Here is a 26,399-nt window from a genome sequence, read left to right as displayed (position 1 = left end):
CCCTTGCTAGCTCTATTTCAGCTCCACCGGTCTCCTGGCCATTCCCTGAACCTGACACATGCTCTCCTACCCCAGGGCCTGTGCACTGGCTCTCCCGGTGAGGAAACCGCTCTCCTTCCCGTCTCCACCGGCGCGTCACCTCTTTGCTCACATATCCCTTTCTCAGAGAAGCTTTTATTGAGGCCTCTGCTCACCCTCTTCTCCCCTCCACATTCCCTGTCTTCCTTTTCTATTTCGTTTTTCTCTATGGTACTTATGGCTTATGTAACAAACTAATCTATTGTTTATATATTTATTTTTACTGTTTCTCTGTGAAAACGTACACTCGAAAAGGGCAGGAGTTTTGTCTGTTTTGATCAGGCTCCACCCCTGGAAGGTAGGACAGTGTTCAGCACAGCAGGTGCTCAATAGGTGTTGTTCCGTGAATCAGCACATCAGTTGCAGCATTGTGGCTACCAGGGGGTCAGGATGCGGGCGGTGGAGCCCTCTGGCCTTTGTGTGGTAGCCGAGGACTCTGTGTCAGCGACCGTTTTCCGGGAAACTTCCGGGCGAGACTCACATCTTGGAAACTCAAATACTCAATAGCTCTCGAATTCTAGGAATCTTGAGAAGAGGCCTGGATTAAGGATTCAGACGTGGGCCCTCAGATGGGTGAGAAACGGGGACTCTGTGTCTCCTAGCGGGGACAGAAGGGCCAGGTGACAGGCCAGGCAGAGTGGACGGGGCTTGGGCAGGGGGCGGGGGCAGGCAGCCACGCGGGGCAGGAGCTGCAGAGCTAAACCCAAGCCATGTGGACTGGCTGCGGGTTTCGCTGCCTAGCTGGTGGCGTTGAGCAAGTTACTTAACCTTTCTGAACTTCCGTTTTATGATTTTGGAGGAAACAGTCATAGCTTTCTCTCTGGCAGAGTCCGATGGCCCGAGTCCCGCTCCACAGTGCGGGTGGAGGGCACGGAGGGGTGTGGGGGGCGGGGGGTGCGACAGCCCAGGAAGTCTAGGGGGCGGCAGGGCGCGTGGGGGCGGGGGTTGGGAGACCGCAGGGAGGATCCCCGACCTTGTCTGAAGATCCGAGCAGGCGGAGCCGCGGTCTGGTCCGCGGGGTAGGCGGGGCGCAAGAGTGTTCCCGGGGGCGGGGGGCCGACCCGCGTCTAAAGGTTTCCGCGATTCACCCGCGGGCGCCTGGCCTGGCCCAGTTGCACCGCGAGCGCTGCGGACACTCGGGGCGGCAGTCGGTCTGTCAGTCCTCCCGCCAGGTCCCGCGGCCCGCACCTGCCGCCCGCACCTGCAGCTCGCACCTGCGGCCAGTGCCTACTGCCCTCTCTTGCCGCCCGCACCTGCAGCCCCGTACCTGCCGCTTGCACCTGCAGCCCCGCTTTCTGCCCAGTTCGAGCATGGCTGACCAGGCGCCCTTCGACACGGACGTCAACACCCTGACCCGCTTCGTCATGGAGGAGGGCAGGAAGGCCCGCGGCACGGGCGAGTTGACCCAGCTGCTCAACTCGCTCTGCACAGCAGTCAAAGCCATCTCTTCGGCGGTGCGCAAGGCGGGCATCGCGCACCTGTGAGTCGGGTCTTGGGCGGTGGGCCCCGTCCTGTCTGTCTGCCTGGGGAGCCTGCCCGGCGGGCTGACGTTGGGCCCTCTGAGCCTCCTGCCGTCAGCCTCTGTCTGTCCGTCTGATGTCTGAGCGCCTCTCTCGCTCTCTGTCTGGTAGCCCCTCTCTCCAGAAGCTGGCTCAGCCTCACTTAAGTCCTCATCTCCTCCCTTAACCTTGGAGGGGCCCACCTGGGGGTCCATTTCGCAGGTGTACACCTGATTCCATCTTGCATTCCTCTCCTCTGCCCTGAGCAGCCTGCCTCGTACCCCTCTCAGCCGGCCAAGTGCGGGCACCTGGCCTGCCCGTCATACCCGCCCTAGCCTCAGACAGGAAAGTGCTAGCTCAGGTGCCTTCCTTCCCCATTTCTTCTTTGTCCTCCTTCACTTTTTCTGCAATTAGGGACCCAAGTCAGGTTTCTAATCCAGTTATCTGTGACCTGAAACAAGACCTGTTAGGAGCGAGTGTCCCCCCCCCCGCCCCCCCCCCCCCGCGCAAGCAGGCTGGGAGGTCTCCTGTGTGTCCAGAGCCTTTAGGAGCAGCAGGGCTTGTGTGCAAAGGAGCTCCCGTGGGCTGCCCCTTGCTGGGACAGTTGTCATGCTGTGCCAGAAACAGGAAACACCCAGGGCTTCAAAACCCCTATCGATTTGCAATGATGGTGTGTGCAGCCTCTACCCAATTAGTGGAAAGCTCAAAAGTGGTTTGTAGAATGGTTCTCTGAATGCGCTATGGAGTGCATCTCGACCGTCACTGGGCACAGGAATCATTTGGGGATCTTGGTAAGATGTGTGCCCTCCTTCCATAGCTCTGGGACAGGTCCTGAGATTCTGCATTTCTAAGTTCTCCTGTGGTGGGTGCTGCCCATCAGATACTGTTTGTCTACTCATCACATTGTGAGTAGCAAGGGGTCAAGTGGAGTGGAGACTCAAAGGACCCCTTCTTGTGAGGTTTTTTGTAAGTCACACAACATCCTTTCATTTGTGTTGGTGTGCATAGGTATTTTCTTTTTCTTTCTTTTTTTTTTTTTTGAGACAGAATTTTGCTCTTGTTGCCCAGGCTGGAGTGCAATGGTGCGATCTTGGCTCACCACAACCTCTGCCTCCCGGGTTCAAGCGATTCTCCTGCCTCAGTCTCCCGAGTAGCTGGGATTACAGGCATGTGCCACCATGCCCAGCTAATTTTGTAATTTTTTTAGTAGAAACGGGGTTTCTCCATGTTGGTCAGGCTGGTCTCGAACTCCTGACCTCCGGTGATGCCTTGGCCTCCCAAAGTGCTGGGATTACAGGCATGAGCCACCGTGCACAGCCGTGCGCAGGTATTTTCTAGCTAACTGATCCACACTTTTAACTGAAGTGTAACTGGGTTTTCAGATTGTCCATACACTTTACTAACATTCCCCGCACTTATGCACACTATAAAAATGACACATGATGGGCTGGGCACGTAGGCTCTAGCCTGTCATCCCAGCACTTTGGGAGGCCGAAACAGGTGGATTGCCTGAGGTCAGGAGTTCAAGACCAACCTGATCAACATGGTGAAACCCCGTCTCTACTAAAAATACAAAAATTAGCTGGGTGTGGTGGCAGGCGCCTGTAATCCCAGCTACTCGGGAGGCTGAGGAAGGAGAATCGCTTGAACCCAGGAGGCAGAGGTTGCAGTGAGCCGAGATTGCGTCATTGCACTCCAGCCTGGCCGACAAGAGTGTGACTTTGTCTTAAAAAAAAAAAAAAAAAAAAAAAGACGCATGATGCTCAGAGCTGACCTGAACAAATACACCCTGCTACTTGGGTTTGGAATGCATTTCTCCATTCTTAAAAACTCTTCTCCGCCCCGCATCCTGCAGTCTAGATTCCTTTTCTTACTGGCAGGCTGTCTGGCTTTGGTCCCACAATATGGACTGGCAGAGGTAATTAGTGTAAAGGAGTGGTATGATCACATTTATTTTTGAATATTAAGCAGACATGTTAAGGAAGGTGATGACTCCGTTACTGTTGCCTCTGGCCCCTCTTAATAATACATTCCTAAGGATTCTTATTTTAGAAACATACCCAGGTGAAATCTTAAGCTTTAATTTACAACTAGTATAGGTGGCTCACAGCTTTAACTGCCTTTGAGGACCAGGGATATATTTTAAAAAGAGGGCTTGTCAACTGGGTGTGGTGGCTCACACCTGTAATCCCAGCACTTTGGGAGGCTGAGATGGGTAGATCACTCAAAGTCCAGGTGTTTGAGACCAGCCTGGCCAACATGGTGAAACCCTGTCTCTACTAAAAACACAAAAATTAGCCAGGCATGGTGGCGGGCGCCTGTAATCCCAGCTACTTGGGAGGCTGAGGCAGGAGAATTGCTTGAACCCAGGAGGCGGAGGTTGCAGTGAGCCCAGATCGTGCCACTCCGCTCCAGCCTGGCGACCGAGTAAGACTCTGTCTCAAAAAAAGAAAAAAAAAGGGCTTGTCATGTCTGATATTGTTTAAAAAATGTGTCAGTACCTTTCACACCGCTAGAGAGACTGAGAAATGTAAGATGTGTTTTGAGGTGTCCCACTGTCTAAGGTTACTTAGACAGTGGGACCTTGGATAGTGAGATTTTGATGGTGGGGCCTGGATGAAGCATGCTAATTTTGGCTACATAAGGTATGCGTATTATTTATTTATTTATTTTGAGATAGGGTCGCACTCTGTTGCCCAGGCTGGAGTGCAGTGGTGTGATAATGGCTCACTGCAGCCTCAACCTCCCAGGCTGAATTGGTGCTCCCACCTCAGCCTCCCCTGTAGCTGGGACTACAGGCATGTGCCACCATGCCGGATAATTTTTGTGTTTTTGTAGAGATGGGGTTTTGTTATGTTGCCCAGGCTGGTCTCAAATTCCTGGGCTCAAGTGATCTGCCCACCTTGGCCTCCCAAAATGCTGGGATTACAGGTATGAGCCACTGTGCCTGGCCAATATGTGTACTTTTATACTAGATAGTTGTGAATACCAGGTTTTAAAGAAATACTATGTTGCACTCATTGACAAAAATTTAAACCATTCAAAAGAATTCAAGGGAAGAGTGAAACCCACCCCATATATATCCCATGGGGTATCCACTGCAAATAATTTACTGCTTATTTTTCCGGATACTCTTTTACAGTCATATAAGTTTACACATGAACATATTATTTACATATGCCTATAATAGCAGACAAAATGGGATCACAATACACATTTCTGTAGTTTGCTTTGTTATTTAACATTATTCAAGAAACATCCATTAATATCGGGACATCTACATCTACCTCCTTTTAACTGCTGTGTGCTGCTACCCTGCACACATCATGAGGTATTGAAGTTTTTCTCTATTTTGGGGCACTTTGGTTTTTACTAGCCTTTGGGTATTACAGTGCTGTACCCTAGGAACTGGTGTGCATGCCTGGTTGTTGGGGTAGCTGACAGGACTAGATGCTGGACACTGAGGTGATCTTGTGGGAAGTTCAGCGTTTGGCCATTTTCAGTATCACATGTCATCAGGCAGGTAGCATGATTCTCAAGCCAGGCCCCCAACCTACATTCATTCCAGGCATTGAAATCCAGAAAGAAAAACCAGCATTCCTGCAAAGATCTTGTTAGTGCTGAAGACTGGACCTAGAAGAGCATGCACCCAGAGGGACGGGGTGATTGCAGATTTGCAGGAACCTCACTGGAGCCAGTTTAGGGAGCTCACCCAGGATCATTATGGAAACATCAGGAGTTTAAGCACAGAGCCTGGTGTAACCTAAAGTTGCTATTGTAGTCACTTTCATTGCTCCTGTTAAAATGTTCATGGAATCATTGAGTTTTAAACTGAAAGAGACTCAACAGTCAGCTAGTCTATCACCTCCTCATACAGAAGAGGACCCTGAGACCGAGGAAGATGAGATGACTTGGCCTGTGGCTGGGATCTCAGGAACCCCGGATTGGGGGTCTTTTGGCCACACTAGACATCTCTTCCTTTATTTTTTAGAAATCAATTAGAATTCACCAAACTCTAAATCTCATCTATTAGTTAACTGTTTTTTTGTTTTTTTTGAGACAGGGCCTCACTCTCACTCAGGCTGGTGTGCAGTGGTGCAATCTCAGCTTACTGCAACCTCTGCCTCCCGGGTTCAAGTGATTCTCCTGCCTCAATTTCCCAAGTAGCTGCGATTACAGGCGTACACTACCACACCTGGCTAATTTTTTTATTTTTAGTAGAGATGGGATTTTGCCAAGTTGACCAAGGTCGAATTGGCCTCAAGTGATCCACCTGCCTCGGCCTCCCAAAGTGCTGGGATTAGAAGTGTGAGCCACTGCGCCCGGCCTAATTTTTGTATTTTTAGTAGAGACAGGGTTTAGCCATGTTGGCCAGGCGACATTTTTGATGTGAATTCAGGCTTAGATACCAAGGAGTCATTGCTTTGGGCAAATGTGCCCTGGGAGCCTTCCCTCTGGGCTTCTGGCTCCCTCCATCCACTCTTGGGAGAGAAACTGTGCAGATCAGAACAGTCTGCAAGTTGAAGTCAAGCTGATGAAGTTGTGGTTCAAATGTCAAATTCGAGTGTTGTCCACTTTGTTTGCATTCCTTTGGGAGAAAGTGGTGCTCCAGTGGCTTCAGGTTTTTTGTTTTGTGGAGTTGACTTCCCTTTGTATCCATTTCCAAATCACTGACTGAAGAATTCACTGATTTCATTCAATTAACAAAATATTACTGAACATCCACCATGTACAAAGTTCCAGAAGACGAGAACAACACAGAGTTTACTCTGTAGGAAAAAATATTTGTATCATTCTAACACGCAATAGAGGTTTTGAAAGATGCTTTCTTTCTTTCTTTCTTTTTTTTTTTTTTTTGAGGCGGAGTCTCGCTCTGTTGCCCTTGCTGGAGTGTGCAGTGGGGCGATCTCAGCTCACTGCAACCTCCGCCTCCTGGGTTCATGCCATTCTCCTGCCTCAGCCTCCCATAGCTGGGATTACAGGCGCCCACCACCAAGCCCAGCTAATTTTTTTGTATTTTCAGTAGAGACGGGGTTTCTCCTTGTTGGTCAGGCTGGTCTCAAACTCCTGACCTCAGGTGATCTGCCCGCCCCGGCCTCCCAAAGTGCTGGGATTACAGGCGTGAGCCACTGCGCCCGGTCTGAAAGATGCTTTCGCGGTGGCTCACGCCTGTAATCCTAGCACTGGGAGGCCGAGTCGGGCGGATCACGAGGTCAGGAGATGGAGACCATCCTGGCCAACACGGTGAAACCCCGTCTGTACTAAAAAATACAAAAAAATTAGCCGGGCGTGGTGGCGGGCGCCTGTAATCCCAGCTACTTGGGAGGCTGAGGCAGGAGAATGTTGTGAATCTGGGAGGCAGAGCTTGCAGTGAGCCAAGATCGCGCCACTGCACTCCAGCCTGGGCGACAGAGGGAGACTCCGTCTCAAAAAAAAAGAAAGATGCTTTCATAGAGGTGCCAAAAATACGATTCATGGTGAAGGACTGTGGAGCGCCAAGAATGGGCACGTGCAGGGGAAGCAAAAGGCCCGGCGGCTGGACCGCAGTTCAGGCTGGCGGTCACAGCGGGGAGGAGTCCTGAGGTGGGAAAGTGTTTCTGGAAAAGTTGCCCACTCAATTTGACCAAAGCATGGAGTACTCATGGTAGGGCGTTCGTGGATGTGAAATTGTGGGTACATTGGGGAAGCATCAAATGGCAAGGGTGAACACTTTACGCTTTTGGGGGTATAGAAAGGGAGAGATCAAGGATTTTGAAAGTTTTTTGAGTGGGGCAGTTGCGTGATTGCAGACAAATCTGGAGAAGGTGTGGCTGGAAGTATATCGGAAGAGCGAAAGATAGGATATGGGAAAACCAGTGGGAAGGGGGAGGCGTGAGTTGAGTAGCCAGCAGAGCTGCAGCCTTGGAGGGGAGAGGAAGGATTTGGAAGAAGTCTGAGCATGGATTAGATGAGAAGGGCTGTGAGGGAGTTTCTGAAATCGCTGGTCCTAGCAATTGAAAGCAGAGCCCATGCCACCACAAAACAAAACAACACAAAAACAAAAACAAGGAGGAGCTGGTTTTTAGTCTGGGAAAGGAGGGAAGATGATCCCAACATTTTGGAAACGCTTAACTTGAGATGTTAGAGGGTGATCTGTTGGGAGATGCTGTCCAGCCTGCAGCTGGACTTGCCTGTCTGTTTTGGCACACTTGCCCTGAGGCAGAGAAAAGAGGAGGAGATCTGGACCAGTTTAGCAGACAGGAATGTGCAGGGATTCAGAGCACGTTTTGGAGAGAGATGGAGCCAAGCTTAGATTCCTGGCCCTGCCATTCAACGTCTGTGAGGATTGGGCTGTTGATGTGACATTACTGAACCCGTTTCTCCAATTGTAAGATGGAGACAGCTGTGTTTTCAACCTCAGAGAATCGTAGGAGGATCAATTAAGTTTACTAATTGGTACCAATGTTATTAATATCATTGTTTTCCTGAAGGCTATTTTTTTTATTTTTCAGACAGAGTCTAGCTCTGTCACCCAGGCTGGAGGGCAGTGGTGTGATCTCGGTTCACTGCAACCTCCACCTCCAAGGTTCAGGTGATTTTCCTGCCTCAGCCTTCCAAGTAGCTGGGATTATAGGTTCCTGCCACCACACTCAACTAATTTTTGTATTTTTAGTAGAGACGGGGTTTCACTATGTTGGCCAGTCTGGTCTTGAACTCCTCACTTCGTCATCCACCCGCCTCAGCCTCCCAAAGTGCTGGGCTTACAAGTGTGAGCCACCGTGCCTGGTCTATTTTATTTTCATTTTTTTGTAAACTTTTATTTGCCTGTTTTGTTCTTCATTTCTTAGCAGTAGCCTGTATGCTATCAGCAGGGAGAGAGTCCAGGCTAGCATGTTACATATTAGAACAATGTTGCACCCAAGAGTGGCTGCAGGAAATGTCCTCCCATCAGACTCATATTATGTCCAGAAGAGTTACTTTTGTATATGGGGTCCTCTTAGCTGTTTGACAGAAGAAATAGTAAAGAGCTTCAGATTTCGTTTTAGAATGACACGTCAGCTAATACACGTTTAGGCTTATCTTCCAATTTGCAGTTTTTGGCATTAAGCTTTTAGAAACTTTACCAGATTTATTTTATGTTTCTTGAATTCTCTTCTCCACATGACCAAGGAGTGAAATTGCAACTTTGTTTGCATAAAAGAAGCGCAGACAGCCACGTTCCATCCTGTTTACCAGTTTAGGCCCCGGTGAATGCAAGCAGAGGCAGGTATTTGTGACCTTTGAAAGCAGCTCTCACTAGCACCTCTTCAATGTATTTCTGAACCTTTGGATGTTCCTGGCTGGGCAAATGGTTGATTACCATGGAATCAAGCAGTTAACAAGCCAGTCTTACCTTTGACTTTAGTGATAAGGATTAGGTAATAATCTCCCTCCCTTTTGGTTGAGCTGCGTGTTCTGAGCCCGAGTCTGGTTCTTCTGTGTGCTGTGTGAAGTGTTGCTGCTGCAATCGTGTTACTCAGTCACAGTGACTTCGGGAGGAGATGGTCCTAAGTCAGCAGATCCAGGCAGCCCTGGAGGGCTCTAGTTCTGTCAGCCCCGGCTCCAATCCTTGTGTCCTTCAGTGCTTTAGAGATGCTGTGGAAGGCAGCCTCCCCCAATCATCACAAATCTGCATGTTCAGTGTCACAAAGTCCATGGCTGTGAAATGGTTCATTCTGTTTTAGAAACCATTTGTAAACTTGGAAAACAATGCTAAAATTTAATTAAAATATCCAAGGATTTCAAAATACTGGCCACATTAATCTGTGCTTCTAAGGTGTTCTCCATCATATGAATTAAAATGACTTAGAGCTCTTTAAACTTTTCAGTGGGGTTTACAGTAAAAGTAAAGAAGAGATATTATAGGCAGTTTCTCCAGTTGAGTTCTGCTCCCCAAACTCCAGGAAGAGCTCCTTCGTATCTCTGGGGCTGGAAAGGGAAAGGACACAGAGACTTCAACCCTGCCTGGTGCTTTTCCACTTTACTTGGGCTGCAGGGTCAACTAATTTGAATAAAATTGAAGTGAAATGTCAAGAACATCTCAAATAAATAATATTCCCGGTGAGATTTTATCAAATGTAAACTTGGAGCACTTTTTTCTTCTTTTGCCAGTTCCTTATTGGCTGTCCTCCAAGAAGTTGCCTGCAAAACTGGTTTAGAGATACCTCCCCTTCCCCCAATCCCCAGATCAACCGACACTTACTTAGTGGATGCCTGCGGGGCTCTATTGTCATGTGGCTGCCTTGGTGGGGAGTACTATGAACCAGGTGCACCGTGTGCATTATCCACGATCCCCACAAACATGGCCAGAAACAGCCACTCAGGGGCTTTGCACAACTTGATGGAGGTCACATCATCAGTAAGAAGCAAAGGCAGAATTTGAACCCAGGTCTTTCTGGTGCTGAGTTCTTGCTTCTCCGCGTGGTTGTGTTATGCCAAGGGAGCTAGGGGTGGAAATGGTAATATTTCTTGCACACTTGCCTATGCACCAGGCACTTTTCTGACCACTTTACCGGTATCAACTCAGTTATGCCCCCTCTCTGTAGACTATGAAGCAGACACACTACATTCCCATATTGCAGATGAACTAGAGGTCACAGATGCTAAGTGACTTTCCCCGGCTGCTGAGCATGGAGCAGAGCTGGGATTGGAACCCTGGTGGTGTAGAGTGCCAGCCTGGGGCCTTGACCATTACACTCTAGTTTCCTGAGGAACCGGGTGAAAGGCCATTGCATTTGTCTAACGCTGTTTGCACAGCAAACACACTTTTACCAAGAAGCTATGCTAATCTGGAGGGTTTTTTCAGGGGTTGGGAGTGTTGGATGGTAGAGGTTATGCAGGCAGGCATTACCAATACCACTGGGTCTAATGGAGTTTATGATCTTAGGAATTCTTGGATCCTTTTATTACTCTCTAAATTTATTCATCCATTTACATTGAGAACTTACTATGTGCAGGCATTGTTCTAGGTGCTAAGGATACATGGTGAACAAAATATTCTTTTTTCCAGGATCAAGACTGATGGGTCTTTCTTCCTCCAGAGGCACATTCAGATGTGCCATGTTTATGCAAGAGTTTCGGTCCCCTTGGAGAATACACTCGGCATTTACCTGGTGCCCTGTACTTTTGCTTCAGACCTCACTAGAAAAACCTCTGGCTGCCTGTAAGGTTCTAATTTCGAATGTCCCAGGTAGAGGGCTGTGCCATCCTCAGGATGGCCCAACAGGTGAGGTGAGCTCAGAGGCCCTCCACTCCTGGCATTCTTGTACAAAGCGGGTTGGGCCCAGGCCTCTAAGATCGAGGTTTTAGGTAGCATTTCCAGGGGTGGCAGCCCTGTCTGTGCCCTCCCTCCCAGTGGCTCCTAGAAGAGAGTGGGCCATTCCTAAGGCCATGAAGACAGTGCCCCATAAAGGTCACGCTTCCATGCCTGAGGGCTCTCCTGGTCCTCTCTTGGTGGGAGTTGAGATACTAGACCCTCCCCCCTACCTCCCCAGGAGTGGGGGTTATGTGATGTCACCAATGCTGGTGTCTCACTCTTGCACACATTTTCCAGGCTCCTGGCACCATGGAGGATCTCCTGGAGGCTGGTGCCTTCAGCTTCAGGCTCTGATCCTTCCTTGTTTCTTTAATTATCTGTCTTACCACCCAAATCAATTAACAGGTTTCCTAGTTAACAGGCTTCCATTTTCTAGGCCAAGGCTTGAGAGGTGAATTAGTTCCTCCAAGCAGCTGTGATTTTATTTCCAGAAGCGCCCCCATATCAACAGCTGTGCCTATTCAATGGCCATGGATCTGTGAAGGGCATGAGCAGGACTCATGCTAATCAGCTCTGCTTTTTCTATATTAAAAAAACCTTTGGCCAGGTGTGGTGGCTCACGCCTGTAATCCCAGCACTTTGGGAGGCCAAGATGGGCGGATCGTGGGGTCAGGAGTTCGAGACCAGCCTGGTCAACATGGTGAGACCCTGTCTCTACTAAAAATACAAAAATTAGCCAGGCGTGGTGGCAGGTGCCTGTAATCCCAGCTACTCTGGAGGCTGAGGCAGGAGAATCGCTTGAACCCGGGAGGGGGAGGTTGCAGTAAGCCAAGATCTCGCCATTGCACTCCAGCCTGGGTGACGGAGCGAGACTCTGTCTCAAAACAAACAAAAAACAACAACAAAAAGCCTTTAATTGAAATTACCCAATAGATTGCATGTAATATATACTTGTTTTATAAACTTGATACAACATAGAACGAGATTTTAAAGTATTTAAATATAGTATAAATCATGATTAGTGTTTCCTCATCATTGTTCTCTTTGCTATTCTCAAGAAAATCTCAGCTTCAACTTGGATATATGGAAACCAAATATCCGGGTCTCTGGAACAGTGCAATTTAAAAGCATGTCCTAGAATTTTCAGCCGTGGTTTGAAAGCCACCTATTGATTCACACATGCCTGGAAGTAGCTGACATTTGTGCAACACTGTGCCCTGATTCAGCTGGGGCTCTGGGGTTCTATGCAGCGGGTCTGGCCTCCTTGCTGTGAGGTGCAGGGCATTTAAATTCCGTTGCCAACAGTAGCGGCCAGTGGTGCTCTGGCCTCAGCAGGTGCCCTGTTCTCTTGCTTGCTGCCTGCTACTTCTCAAGGAAGGCCTCAAGCCACTTTGCTCCTTATGCTCTGACATTTCTCCTCTTAGGCCCAATACAGAAAAGGTGGAGAAAACCTCACAATGTTGTCTTTCCCCTCTATGATAAATTTTTTTTTTTTTTTTTTTTTGAGACAGAGTCTCTGTGGCCCAGTCTAGAGTGCAGAGGTGTGACCTTGGCTCACTGCAACCTGTGCCTCCTGCGTTCCAGCAATTCTTGTGCCTCGGCCTTCCAAGTAGCTGGGATTACAGGCATGTGCCACCACACCTGGCTAATTTTTGTATTTTTGGTAGAGGTGGGCTTTGACCATGTTGGCAGGCTGGTCTCGAACTCCTGTCCTCAAGTGATCCACATGCCTTGGCCTCCTAACATGTTGGGATCACAGGCATGAGCCATTGTGTCTGGTCACCTCTGTGATAACTTTTATTCATAAAACATTTCCTTGGCAGATCAAGTCACTGGCTCAATCAAAATTGCCCTCCCTGCCCCTGCATGATCAGCCCCCGACTGCTACTGCTGACTCCTTTTCTGGCAGCGGGGCTTGGGGGCAGAGCAGGGGAGGGAGGTAGGGGAAGGCAGCTAGGCCTGGAGGTTTACAGCTGGCTCAGTTCAGCCCATGTCTTGGCCATTTCACCTGTTCCTCTCCTTTAATTGTAAGGCACAGTTGGCCTGGGGAGGGCTTTTTTGGACAGCGTCGTGTGATGGTTTCCCATATCCCTGCAGCCTCATTTGCTGCCTTTTCCCATCCCTAGAGAACGGCAAATTGGGAGCTGATCTAGAAGGGAGCTGGGTGGTGTGTGTAAGGCTCCAGTCGAGTCCCATGGAGGGTAGTTGGTGTCATCACCTCTGGTTCACAGCTGCCTCCTGGAAACGCCTTCCAAGGCAGGATGGTCTTCTGGATCCACTGGGCTCTCCTGGAGTCTTCCTGGAACTTCAGGCGGGGGATGGCAGCCGCTGCATTCGCTAGGGGTCAGGGCTGTCTCACCAGGAGCTGAGGCCCACACCTGCTATTGACTCTAGGCTGCTGAGCCCGCCCTCTCTAGGTGGTGATTGGAATATAGAGTGAATGCTCTTGTTAATCTACCCTTCAGGGCCTTTCAGGAATGATGACTGATCAGCAGGCAGACATTTATTATTTCTTTTCTTTTTCTTTTTCTTTCTGAGGCAGAATTTCACTCTTTGTTGCCCAGGCTGAAGTGCAGTGGTGTGATCTCGGCTCACTGCAACCTCTGCCTCCCGGGTTCAGGTGACTCTTCCTGTCTCAGCCTCCCTAGTAGCTGGGATTACAGGCGCCCGCCACCACGCCCGGCTAATTTTTTTTTTTTGAGATGGAGTTTCGCTCTTGTTGCCCAGGCTGGAGTGCAATAGTGTGATCTCAGCTTACTGCAACCTCTACCTCCCGGGTTCAATCGATTCTCCTGCCTCAGCCTCTTGAGTAGCTGGGATTACAGGCACATGCCACCATACCCAGCTAAGTTTGTATTTTTAGTAGAGACTGGGTTTCTCCACGTTGGTCAGGCTGGTCTTGAACTCCCAGCCTCAGGTGATCCACCTGCCTCAGCCTCCCAAAGTGTTGGGATTACAGGTGTGAGCCACCGCGACTGGCCAATTTTTGTATTTTTAGTAGAGATGGGATTTCACCATGTTGGCCAGGCTGGTCTCGAACTCCTGACCTCAGGTGATCCGCCTGCCTTAGCTTCCCAAAGTGCTGAGATTACAGGTGTGAGCCACTGTGCCTGGCCAGACATTTATTATTTCTAAGGGGGCTTCTGAAAGCTTATGGAGAAAATAAACTGCATGTGATCTTCAGCTAATTAAGTCCTTGAGCTTGTTTCTGAGGACTTTTTCCTCTCTCAAATCACAGAAGCCTTGCCTGCTTGCGACTTTTCATTGACCTGTGTAAATGTGTTACTCGGGGAAATCTCAAGCCCTTCTTAGGATCCCCGAGGTGTGATGGGGGAGGCTTGATGGAGCCTGCATCTGGTCCTGACTGCTCATCGTGGCTGTGCAGCCCCGACAGGACTAAGCCAGGGTGGTGTGACCAGCACGGTGCGGCCAGCTTAACTCACTGCGGCTCAGAGGAGACCTGGAGACATGAGGGACACCTGGACATTGTTGCTATCAACATGGCAGCATAGTTGGCTGGCAGCCGGGGGAATTTATTCTCTTGACCCACTGTTTCTACCTTAGGATCCTTTTCCTGTGCTTTTCTGGAAGCTTTTCCTAACGCCAGGATTAACCAGGAGTAGCCTTCCCTCAAGATATCTTAGCAAAGTTATAAAGTACGTGAACATTGAGTTGGAGCAGCCCAGAGTAATCTATCTTCATGTGTTCTTTTACACTTCAAAGACAACTGGAGGATAGCTGGAGAAGGGTCCTTCCTGCTAGAAGAGGGGAGGGACCCTTACTGGGGGTAAAGAGAAGAGGTGTTCCCAAGAAAGGGGCAGGAACCAGCTTAACACATCTGTCACCACCCAGTGGTATCATGGAAACGTGAAGCAGGTGGAGTCCATTTCCTCCCGTGGTTTGGTGGACGCAGGTGGCCCTGTCTGTGCAGGTGCTGAGGGGCCTGTGTGGTTTGGTGGATGCACGCGGCTCTCTCCATCCAGGTGCTGAGCTGGACGCAGGCGGCCCCATTCATGCAGGTGCTAAAGGCCCTGTGTGGCTTGGTGGATGCAGGCAGCCCTGTCCATGCAGGTGCTGAGGGTCCTGCGTGATTTGGTGGATGCGGCCGGCCCCGTCCTTGCAGATGGTGAGGGTCCTGCGTGGTTTGGTGGACGCGGGCAGCTCCGTCATTCTTTCTTTTTGACGGAGTCTCGCTCTGTCGCCCAGGCTGGAGTGCAGGGGCGCCATCTGGGCTCACTGCAAGCTCCGTCTCCCGGGTTCACGCCTTTCTCCTGCCTCAGCCTCCCGAGTAGCTGGGACCACAGGCGCCTGCCACTGTCCCCGGCTAATTTTTTGTATTTTTAGTAGAGACGGGGTTTCACTGTGTTAGCCAGGATGGTCTCGATCTCCTGACCTCGTGATCCGCTCGCCTCGGCCTCCCAAAGTGCTGGGATTACAGGCGTGAGCCACCGTGCCCGGCCCCAGCCCTGTCAGTTCTGTGGCGAGGGCCTGCATAGCTTGGTGGATGTGGGCAGCCCCATCACTTCTGTGGTGAGCGCCCCGCATGGCTTGGTGCATGCGGGCAGCCCTGTCCATGCAGGTGCTGAGGACCCTGTGCCATGCGTCCTTGCAGAGTGCTGTGTGGCCCCACAAGCCTACCATCGTGAACGGTGTACCACCCCTTCTGTGGCCCTCAGCTTCTCTGTGTTGGTTCCTCTGTGTGCTAAGGGTAGGAGCCATCTGAGACTCTTGGAATGGCAGTGGGGAGGGCTGGCTGGTGGTTATGATTTGCTAAGTCACCCACCCTGACACTGACTGTAACCTCTCGTAGGTCTGGGCATGATCTGGGGCAACAGAAGTTGCTTCTCACTTTAATGTGGCCAACTGCTGAGTCTGCAAGCTCGGAAAATGCAGTCCACTGCATGAGGAAATAGCCTACTTTCATTTAATCCCACAAAACAAGTCACGGTGCCCCTGTGTTTGGGACACAGTTACAGGATAACTTGTCTGTCTCTGGATGGTGGGGCTGGCCCAGGAGTACTGCAAATCAGAGCCAGCCTTACAAGGACTTTCTCCCTCTGGTCTCCTCTCTCTGAATTTAGATGCTTCCTGGATCCAGGCATCACAGGAAAAAGACCTCAGGCTTTACAAAATTACTTGTATAAATGTGCACATAGTACCCACTCCCTTCCATTTGGAAATATGTGAAAAATGAACTTACTGTTTCCTTTGGCTAAATTGCTAACATACAGCTCTTCTCTGGAGTCATTACTCAGTGACTTATTTGGGCTTCTTTAGGGCTTTTTCATTTCCTCCCATTCTTTCTTTTTTTTATTTTTTTGAGACAGCGTTTCGCTCTTGTTGCCCAGGCTGGAGTGCAATGGTGCGATATCGGCTCACTGCAACCTCCGCCTCCTGGGTTCAAGGGATTCTCCTGCCTCAGCTTCCCAAGTAGCTGGGATTACAGATATGTGCCACCACGCCCAGCTAATTTTTATGTATTTAGTAGAGATAGGACTTCACCGTATTGGTCAGGCTGGTCTCAATTTCCTGACCTCAGGTGATCCACCCGCCTTGGCCTCCCAAAGTGCTGGGATTACAGGCGTGAGCCACCGTGCCTGGCCCATTTCCTCCCGTTCTTTCTTTCTTTTTTTTTTTTTTTGAGATGGAGTCTCGCTTTATCCCCCAGGCTGGAGTGTAGTGGTGCAATCTCGGCTCACTGCAAGCTCCGCCTCCCGGGTTCACACCATTCTTCTGCCTCAGCCTCCTTAGTAGCTGGGACTACAGGTGCCCGCCACCATGCCCGGCTAATTTTTTTGTGTTTTTAGTAGAGAGAGGGCTTCACCATGTTGATCAGGCTGGTCTCGATCTCCTGACCTCAGGTGGATCCACCCACCTCGGCCTCCCAAAGTGCTGGGATTACAGGCATGAGCCACCGTGCCCGGCCTATTTCCTCCCATTCTTACGAAAAACATTCAAAGTACCATTCAGCTTGAATGCCCCCCTAGAGATCTTCCTGACCATCTAAATTAACCATCTAGCCTCTCATCTCCCTCTCCTGTCACCTTGTTTTTGTTTTATGTCAGCGAGCACCTATCACTATCTGACATATCTTTTTCATTCCAAAACACTTATTTATTTCTTGTTTGTGCTCACCCCAATAGAATATACGCTCCACAAGGGCGGGATCTGATCTACCATGTTCAGCACTGTAACCCCAGCATCTAGAACGGTTCCCCGTGCACAGCAGGTCCCCGGTGAATATGTGTAGAATAAATGAGCACTCAGATAGCTGTCTAGGAAGTTTTTGAGTAAAAGAGACCACATGGCCTGAGTGTTCCTGAGGGAAGTGCCTGAGCGGATGGGACTTGGGCCAAAACGTAATATAGGACTTTCCTTCTGCACCTGCCTCAGTGCCTCATCCATGTCCAGTGCCTTCGGCCCCTCTGCCCAGCCCTCCTGGCCCCCCGAGCTGTCCCTGTCAGGCTGCACCTATTAGTGCTAAGCCTTTTGTGTATGTCATCTCATGCAATCGTCTGACAGCCGCGTGGGGGCGGACTTCACTTCCCTCTTTGGACACATGTGAAAGGGAGGGAGGTTCAGAAAGAGCAGGGGAGCCTGGGAGCTGAGGCCTGGACCTGGTCTCTGCCTTGAAGCCCTTCTTCTGGTCCATTGGTGCTATTTGTCCTCCGGAATCAGAAGTGACTTTGACAGTGGGCTGGGCACGGTGGCTCATGCCTGTAATCCCAGCACTTTGGGAGGCTGAGGTGGGTGGATCACTTGAGGTCAGGAGTTCGAGACCGGCCTGGCCAACATGGTGAAACCCTGTCTGTACTAAAAATACAAAAATTAGCTGGATGTGGTGGCATACGGCTATAGTCCCAGCTACTCAGGAGGGTGAGGCACGAGAATCGCTTGAACCTGGGAGGCGGAGGTTGCAGTGAGCCGAGATCACGCAACTGCACACCAGCCTGGACAACAGAGTGACACTGTCTCCAAAAAATAAAAATAATCACAAAGTGACTTTGACAGTGCAACTCTCAGGCTGGGAAGGAGAGAGCACTGCTGCTAGTGGGGTCACTGAGGGAGCTGCATTTGGGCTGGTGGGCCCTGCCAAGTCCCTCTGGCCTCCCAGATTTTGGCTGCCTTCTTCCTGCACAAGCCCCAGCCTCACAATTGGGGTCAGAAAAAGATTATGTGGAAATAGAATCGAAAGCCCAGGGACACGGGGTGGAGCTCAAAGCTCGATAGACATCTCGGTCTTTTACTCATGAAATAGGAGTGATGGGTGAAAAGAGAAGCAGCAGGAGGAGGGCTGGTGGGATGAGACGTGCTTTGCAGGCTGGAAAGGGAATGATGCCAAGAGTAGCCGAAAGACGCTGACAGGCGGGCCCGAGAAGACAGCCGGAGCTAGCTCCTGAGATAGGCCGGACCAGGCATGTGGGTTTGGACGGTTTCTAGGCGGGGCTCAGTTTTGCCCAGCCAGTCACAGCGAGATATGTTTTGGGCAAATGCACTTGCAGGAGCTGAAGCAGTCATGGCCACTGGATCAGGGACCATCAGTTCCCAGGTGAGCGCATATCGCCATCCTGGCCAAGGGTGTGGGTGTGCCCTTACCACCCACTTTCAGAGGCTTGCTGGTGTCTTCAAAGACCCATCTTTTTCCCTTCCCACATCAAGGCTCTCGCCTTGCTCTGTGCATCCTTCCTGTGAGACGTCTCCCTCCTTTCTGTGTTCAGGGTATGACAACCCCCCCAGGCTATGACAACCTGCCGCTTCTCTAAGTCTAACAAGCTAGGCTGCGTTTGGACAAGCCACTGGATTCTGGGAATTCTACAATTGCTGACTTGCAGTTTGCTTAAAAATAGTGAAAACTCCAGGATCCCTGCAACTTCCATGCCCTAGGACTCCTGCCAGGGGCCCAGGGTGTCACCAAGAGAGCCCTGGCCTGGGAGTCATAGGCAGCGTCTCGCCTCCACCCTCTGCCTGGGAGTCATAGGCAGCGTCTCGCTTCTACCCTCTGCCTGTGTGGAGAAGTCCACAGGAGTCTTGGGTCTGAGTTTTCTCCTCTATGAAATGAGGCAGAGGGGCCAGTTGATGCTTTGTTTCTTTTAGGGTCTTTTTAGTTATAAAGCCATAAACCCCTTGGCTTGGCTCGCAACTCAGGCTACCCCCGACCCAGGCTTCCTTGCTTGCTGGGTCTCTCTATTGATTCGTTTAACCCGTGTGTTTGGGGGCCAACACTGGTTCTTTCTGGGCAAAACCAAAAACACCCGCAAACTTTTTATGTAAAAAGCACTAAGACACATACTGCAATAAACAGATATCTACTATATCTGTAGTATTAAAAATATTTCATGGGGGAATATGGTTGAGGAAAAAATGTTCTAAAAAGCTTCCTAGGGGAACCATAATGAAAACAAAGTTAAGAAACACTGATTTAACCACAAAAGTGTGCAGGGCACCATGACAGGTTCGAGGTGAAGAGGTGGATGATAGCATCTCCTCCTCTCTAGGGTCTGTCCAGAGGGACCATCACCCTTCCTGCCTTGTTCTCCCAAGCTGTATGTCCTCCTTCCTTTCTTCTAAATCTTTTTTTTTAGACGGAATCTTGCTCTGTCGCCCAGGCTGGAGTGCAGAGCCGCGATATCGGCTCACTGCAAGCTCCACCTCCCGGGTTCACGCCATTCTCCTGCCTCAGCATCCTGAATAGCTGGGACTACAGGCGCCCGCCACCACACCCGGCTAATTTTTTGTATTTTTAGTAGAGACGGGGTTTCACCATGTTAGCCAGGATGGTCTCGATCTCCTGACCTGGTGATCCGCCTGCCTCGGCCTCCCAAAGTGCTGGGATTACAGGTGTGAGCCACCGCTCCCGGCCCTTTTTTTAAAAAATTATTATTATACTTTAAGTTCTGGGATACACATGCAGAATGTGTAGGTTTGTTACATAGGTATACACATGCCATGGTGGTTTGCTGCACCCATCAATCTGTCATCTACATTAGGTATTTCTCCTAATGCTCTCCCTCCCCTAGTCCCCAACTCCCTGAGAGGCCCCAGTGTGTGATGTTCCCCTCCCTGTGTCTATGTGTTCTCATTGTTCAACTCCCATTTATGAGTGAGAACATATGGTGTTTGGTTTTCTGTTCCTGTATTAGTTTGCTGAGAATGATGGATTCCAGCTTCATCCATGTCCCTGCAAAGGACATGAACTCTTTCTTCTAAATCTTACCGAACACTTACTTTTGGTGGGTTTATGGACTCATCTACATGTTCTGGTGGTCATGGCTTATTTTTTGTGGCTTTTGTTCCCTGTAGCTATGGCATTGCTGGTTCTACCAACGTGACAGGTGATCAAGTTAAGAAGCTGGACGTCCTCTCCAACGACCTGGTTATGAACATGTTAAAGTCATCCTTTGCCACGTGCGTTCTCGTGTCAGAAGAAGATAAACACGCCATCATAGTGGAACCGGAGAAAAGGGTGGGTCCGTACTTCCACCATTGAGGGTTTTAATGTAGCCGGTCTTCTTCCCAGCTTCATAATTGACTCCACTTGTTCAGCTGAGCTGGGTTTCTGGGAGTCCCTCTAGATCCCTGCTGTGGTCTTTTCACAGCTTCCACCTCACTGCTGCAATCTCTCGAATCCTCCCTGAGCCACTGTGCAGATGAGTGTTGTGGCTCACGCCGCCTTCTCTCCAGTGGACTCCCACAAACTCATCTCCATTTCTAACTTTTTATTGCCATGTTTAAGGCTCTTCAAACCCTGGCTTCTGTTGGTCACCTCTTGTACTACATCCCTATCCACCAAATTCCTGACCTTCACACTGACCCTCCTGTTGACCTAGACTGATTGAAACTTCCATCCCTGATGCACGCATTGGAGTCCCTATTGGTCTGTCTCTGCTTCTTTTTTTTTTTTTTGAGACAGTGTTTTGCTCTTGTTGCCCAGTCTGGTGTACAGTGGTGTGATCTTGGCTCACTGCAACTTCTGCCTCCTGGGTTCAAGCGATTCTCCTGCCTCAGCCTCCTGAGTAGCTAGGATTACAGGTTCCCACCACCACACCTGGCTAATTTTTGTATTTTTAGTGGAGACGAGGTTTCACCATGTTGGCCAGGCTGGTCTTGAACTCCTGACCTCAAGTGACCTGCCCACCTCAGCCTCCCAAAGTGCTGGGATTACAGATGTGAGCCACCACACCCGGCATTATCTCTGCTTTTTGAGAGCAGAAAATGAATCTTATTTGTCTCTGTGTCCCAGTGTCTAGTGCAATGCCTGGCACATTGGAGGGCCTCAACAACAAGTGACTGTTGAAAAATATTGTTAAATGAAAGAGTATTCCCAGCTTTTATAAAACAACAATTGTAATTAGAAAACAAAACTTCTGAGATTAGAAGTGCAGTTATATGGGCTTACTATCTTTCCCAGTTTGAGAGGAACTGGGAACATGAAGGAGTAGAATTAGGAAAAAACAATGAGAAGATGAAGAGGCTGCCTGTCCTCACCCTATTAAGAGGGCAGGAGCCACATCTGATGAAGTTGTTTTTCATCATTCCTAAAATAGCCGTACATGCCAGACTTGAAGTTCATGTTTTTCTCAGCTGGGCCTTTCAAGGTCTTTGGCAGCTTTAGGCGTATGGCTTAGATTTGTTGTTTAATATTCTCCATCACTCACGCCGGACTTCTCTGTCTACCATAGGCCTTCATGATAGGCAGCTTCCTGTGTTCCAGTTTCCAGTTCCTCCTGCATTAGTGAGGGTGGTCTGTGAAGAGCAAGAGGGCAGGGAATCATGTTAATCTGCTACAGACATTTAAAAATCACATTGTAAAGTGGCTAATTTGGAGATGGAAAACTCCCAGTGATGTGCTGGTAAACTGGGTCTCAAAGCAAACAAACAAGTCTCTGATATGTCCACTTGCCTCTGTCAATGGTGTGAATACTCTCCCATCGTTGATTTTAAGCTACCAATGTGATATCACTGAAGGCAGAGTTGGGAAGAGATGTGCACCGTTAGCTCCTGAGAGCCGATACCAGCCAGCTCCTGAACACCACTGAAAATCCCACTCAAAACAGGAATCTGCGGTATTCCCACTACCGCTGACAGTTATCTCCTTTGGGAATTATGCTAGAAATTTGTTTTGTTTAGTTTTGTTTTTAGAGACAGGGCCTCATTCTGTCACCCAGACTGGAGTGCATAATCATGGCTCACTGCAGCCTTGAACTCCTGGCTCAAGTGATACCTCCTGTCTCAGCCTCCTGAGTAGCTGGGACTACAGATGTGCAGCATCATGCCCAGCTAATTGAATTTTTTTTTTTTTTTTTTTTTTTTTTACAGAAGGAGTCTCTCTATGCTGCCCAGCTGGTCTCAAACTCCTGGGCTCAAGCAATCCTCCTGTCTTACCCTCCCAAAGTGCTAGGATTAGGCATGAGCCACCGTGCCCAGCCAGGATATTTTTGAAAACTCTATGCACCCCAACCTCAAGGGGCATCTGTAAGACCTCCATGAGAAGTTTCTTATAGATCTCAACCCTAGCAAAGTCTCTGCTTCACCTCAGGAATTATTTTTTTCCTTACGAATAAAGGAAAATGAGTGACTAACCTTCTTTTTCCTTTGGCTGCCAGGAAACTCAATGCAAAATTACGATTTGACTATATCAACAATATAGGAAATCATGACTTATCTGTATTCCATTACCTTCATCTGCACCTCCTAAGTGGTATTTTCTCTGTTTAATGGTCTTGTGTGTATGTGTGTGTATCTGTGCATTCTGTATGCCATCTCATGCCTTCCATGACAGTACCAATAAATAAGACCCACATTTTTTGAACTTTCTTCTAAATTCCCATTCTTAGTCCCTAACATATACTCCTTTAGTGTATCTTGCTATAACATTTTAAGGTTGTATTTCTTTTTTCTGTGCTCAGGGTAAATATGTGGTCTGTTTTGATCCCCTTGATGGATCTTCCAACATCGATTGCCTTGTGTCCATTGGAACCATTTTTGGCATCTATAGAAAGGTAAAACGTGCTATCTTAAGCACTTGGTTTGGGGACAGAAGTTAAGATTGAGCATCCAGTCCTATTTCACTGTGGCAGAGCAGCCGGAGTGGAGATCATGAAACTCTGTGAGGCTGAAGTAGATTTGTATCTCAAGTTCTGAGGTTTTCAGCACTAATTGCATGACGAAGACCCACTAGGTTGTTGAAAGAGAATATAGGGTAAAATATGGGTGGCAAGAGAAGGATATTTCACTCTTTTTACTATGTCTTACTTTTTATGATAGAAAATGAGATTTAAAAAAGAGGCAGTAGAGGGTAAGTATAGTGATGATACGATGTGAACTCAGAGTTGAGAGCGTAAGACAATAGAGACTATGTCAAAACTGTCCTTTAAGTTCCCTAGTCAATGGTCTATAAGCTATGAGCCCCGGGCTGAGTCCAGCCTGTGGCCTAATGTGTACAGCCTGTGAACAAAGAATAACCATTTTTACATTTTTAAATAGTTGAAAAAAACTAAAGAACAAAGTTTCGTGATCCATTTTAAGTTTTACTCTTCACAAATGAAGCTTTAATTGGCATTTGGTCACATTCATTTTTTCACATACTGCCTTTGGCTGATTCTCTGCTGCACTGTCAAAGTTTTGTAGTTATGATAGAGACTGTATGGCCCATAAAACTGAAAAATTTACTATCTGTCTGTCTGTAGAAACAGTTTACTGAGCTTTGCTCTAAGTCATAGAAAGCACACAGCATAGGATGAGAATCCAGCCCTGCTCGGGTCTCCTAACACCTGACTCGGGCAGTCACCCCTCCTCCAGAGCTGCTTTTTCTGAGAGAGAGAGAGAGAGAGAGAGAGAGAGAAAGAGAGAGAGAGAGGAGAGAAAGGAGAGGGAGGAGGAGGAGAAGAGGGAGGAGAGGGAGGAGAGGGAGAGGGAGGAGAGGGAGAGGGAGGAGAGGGAGAGGGAGAGGGAGAGGTGCTCAATTATACAAATAAGTGAAAAATAGAATGAAAACCAATCCACCCATCAGGAAACATGATAAAATCCAAGGTACATCCTCTTAGCTTTAGCTCTTGTTTTGTTTTAGTTTTTCAAAGTATATATTTTAGGCCGGATGCAGTGGCTCACGCCTGTAATCCCAGCACTTTGGGAGGCCGAGGTGGGTGGATCACAAGGTCAGGAGATTGAGACTGCCTTGGCTAACACTGTGAAACCCCGTCTCTACTAAAAATACAAAAAAACAGCCAGGCATGGTGGTGGGCGCCTGTAGTCCCGGGAGGCTGAGGCAGGAGAATCGCTTGAACCTGGGAGGTAGAGGTTGCAGTGAGCCGAGATCGCACTCCAGCCTGGGCAACAGAACAAGACTCCGTCTCAAAAAAAAAAGTATATATATATATGTGTGTGTATATAATATATACACACACACATATATATATGTGTATATAATACACACACACACACATATATATATATATATATATATATATATATATATATACTTTTAACAGTTTTTGGGGATACAAATAGTTTTTGGTGACATGAATGAATTGTATAGTGGTGAAGTCTGAGATTTTAGTTTATACCTCATGAGAATAGTATATATTGTATCCAATATGCAGTTTTTTTATCCCTCATCCCCTCCCATCACCCCCTTCTAAGTCTCCAAAGTCTAGCATACCATTCTATATTCAGCTCTTGTTTATTTCAGAACTGAAACCTCACAGGCTGGAATCGACTGAAGAGGTTGGTTCAGCTGAACTCTGTTCTAGGACACAAAGGCATTAACTTAAGAACTGAGACCCTTGGTCTGGCGAGGTGGCTCACGCCTGTAATCCCAGCACTTTGGGAGGCCGAGGTGGGCGGATCACAAGGTCAGGAGATTGAGACCATCCTGGCTAACACGGTGAAACCCCGTCTCTACTAAAAATTACAAAAAATTAGCTGGGCGTGGTGGCGGGCGCCTGTAGTCCCAGGTACTCAGGAGGCTGAGGCAGGAGAATGGCATGAACCTGGGAGGCGGAGGTTGCAGTGAGCCAAGATCGCTCCACTGGACTCCAGTCTGGGTGATAGAGTGAGACTCCGTCTCAAAAAAAAAAAAAAAAAAAAAAAGAACTGAGACCCAAATTTGCACTTTATCTCTAAAAGTGACTTATTGTCTAGTATTATACATAATTTCCTTTCAAATATGTGAAAAGTAGAGCCCCCATGGCACAGTTATCTTTGGTCATTGCAACGTATTTTGCTTTTTATCTTGGGTAACAGGCAGATCCACATCACAATCAGTTTGAGGAATAGAAGATTCGAATTCTCATACTAGAAAGGCAAAAAGGCAACAATTCATCCATTTTCCAAGTCATGCCAAGGAACATACCATTTCTGTTGTAGACATGGAAGAATGCAATTTTCCTTGCAAAATATCAAATCCACAGAAGAGCAAGAGAGGTTTGTAGCAAAATTCTTCCTTGCAGAGGAAGACATCTGGCTAATGTGTTAACCACAACTAAAGCAGTGTTGATGTTTACTAAGCCCATTCTCCATCTCAGTCCCCCCAGATAATACTCTTTTAAGGAAAAAAAACCTGGGAAATTGAGAGACATTGGCTATCAACTAAAAGAAAAATATCAAGCCAGCTTGCAACAGCAGCTTGAATTATGAATGACAGAATTCTCAACAATAAGGCTCGGCTGTCTTCTCAATAAACCAGAGGTGACTTTTTTAAAAGACAGAAAGTGGGGCCTGGTGCGGTGGCTCACCCCGGTAATCCCAGCACTTTGGGAGGCCCAGGCGGGCGGATCACGAGGTCAGGAGATTGCGACCATCCTGGCTAACACAGTGAAACCCCATCTCCACTAAAAATACAAAAAATCAGTCGGGTGTGGTGGCGGGCCCCTGTAGTCCCAGCTACCTGGGAGGCTGAGGCAGGAGAATGGTGTGAACCCGGGAGGCGGAGCTTGCAGTGAGCCGAGATCGCGCCACTGCACTCCAACCTGGGTGACAGAGCAAGACTCTGTCTCAAAAAATAAATAAATAAATTAATTAATTAATAAAAAGAAAGTGATGATGAGTATGACACAGACCTCTAAGTCATTTCAGTTTTTGGAAGCCTTATTGATTGCTTGAAACAGCTGAAACCAGTTGAGGGCTCATGAGGCATAAACATAGACATCTATAATGCTTCCAAGGGGATTTTTCCTGCTTTCTGCAGAGATGATTGTTGGCTAGAATCGCACCATGGTGCCCACGCCCAGTGGGGCAGCATGGGTAACTGTGACCCTGCCATGGTGACCAGGCCTTGCTACATGATTCCTGGAAAGGCACGTGGAAGGATGTGTGGTCATGTTGCATGCAGCTCCTGCCACAGCATCTTTCCAGGGCCTACCGACTACTACTATTTCTTTTTTGAGACAGAGTCTCTCTCTGTCGCCCAGGCTGGAGTGCAGTGGTGCCATCTTAGCTCCCTGCAACCTCTGCCTCCCGGGTTCAAGCGATTTTCCTGCCTCAGCCTCCTGAGTAGCTGGGACTACAGGCGCCCACCACCACGCTCGGCTAATTTTTTGTATTTTTAGTAG

The 26,399-nt window shown here is 48.6% G+C and overlaps 1 protein-coding gene across 3 annotated transcripts in view; it reads left to right on the top strand.

Moving 5' to 3' along the window:
- The first annotated feature begins 383 nt into the window (after nucleotides 1-383).
- Nucleotides 384-26,399, top strand: part of FBP1 (fructose-bisphosphatase 1) — a 37,243-nt gene continuing 11,227 nt past the window's right edge. Inside the window, exons 1-4 of one of the 3 annotated variants that reach the window (XM_019034179.4) lie at nucleotides 384-651; nucleotides 1,365-1,558; nucleotides 20,152-20,314; nucleotides 22,758-22,850. In XM_019034179.4, the coding sequence (XP_018889724.1) occupies nucleotides 1,389-1,558; nucleotides 20,152-20,314; nucleotides 22,758-22,850 (426 nt within the window). In that variant the 5' untranslated portion in view covers nucleotides 384-651; nucleotides 1,365-1,388. Of the gene's footprint in view, nucleotides 652-1,043; nucleotides 1,559-20,151; nucleotides 20,315-22,757; nucleotides 22,851-26,399 lie in introns of those variants that run through there. The other 2 variants (XM_019034178.4, XM_055349982.2) reach the window with 2 other exon arrangements.

Source organism: Gorilla gorilla, chromosome 13, assembly GCF_029281585.2.
Source record: "Gorilla gorilla gorilla isolate KB3781 chromosome 13, NHGRI_mGorGor1-v2.1_pri, whole genome shotgun sequence".
Classification (NCBI taxonomy): domain Eukaryota; kingdom Metazoa; phylum Chordata; class Mammalia; order Primates; family Hominidae; genus Gorilla; species Gorilla gorilla.
This window is presented reverse-complemented; position numbering and strand designations above follow the sequence as displayed.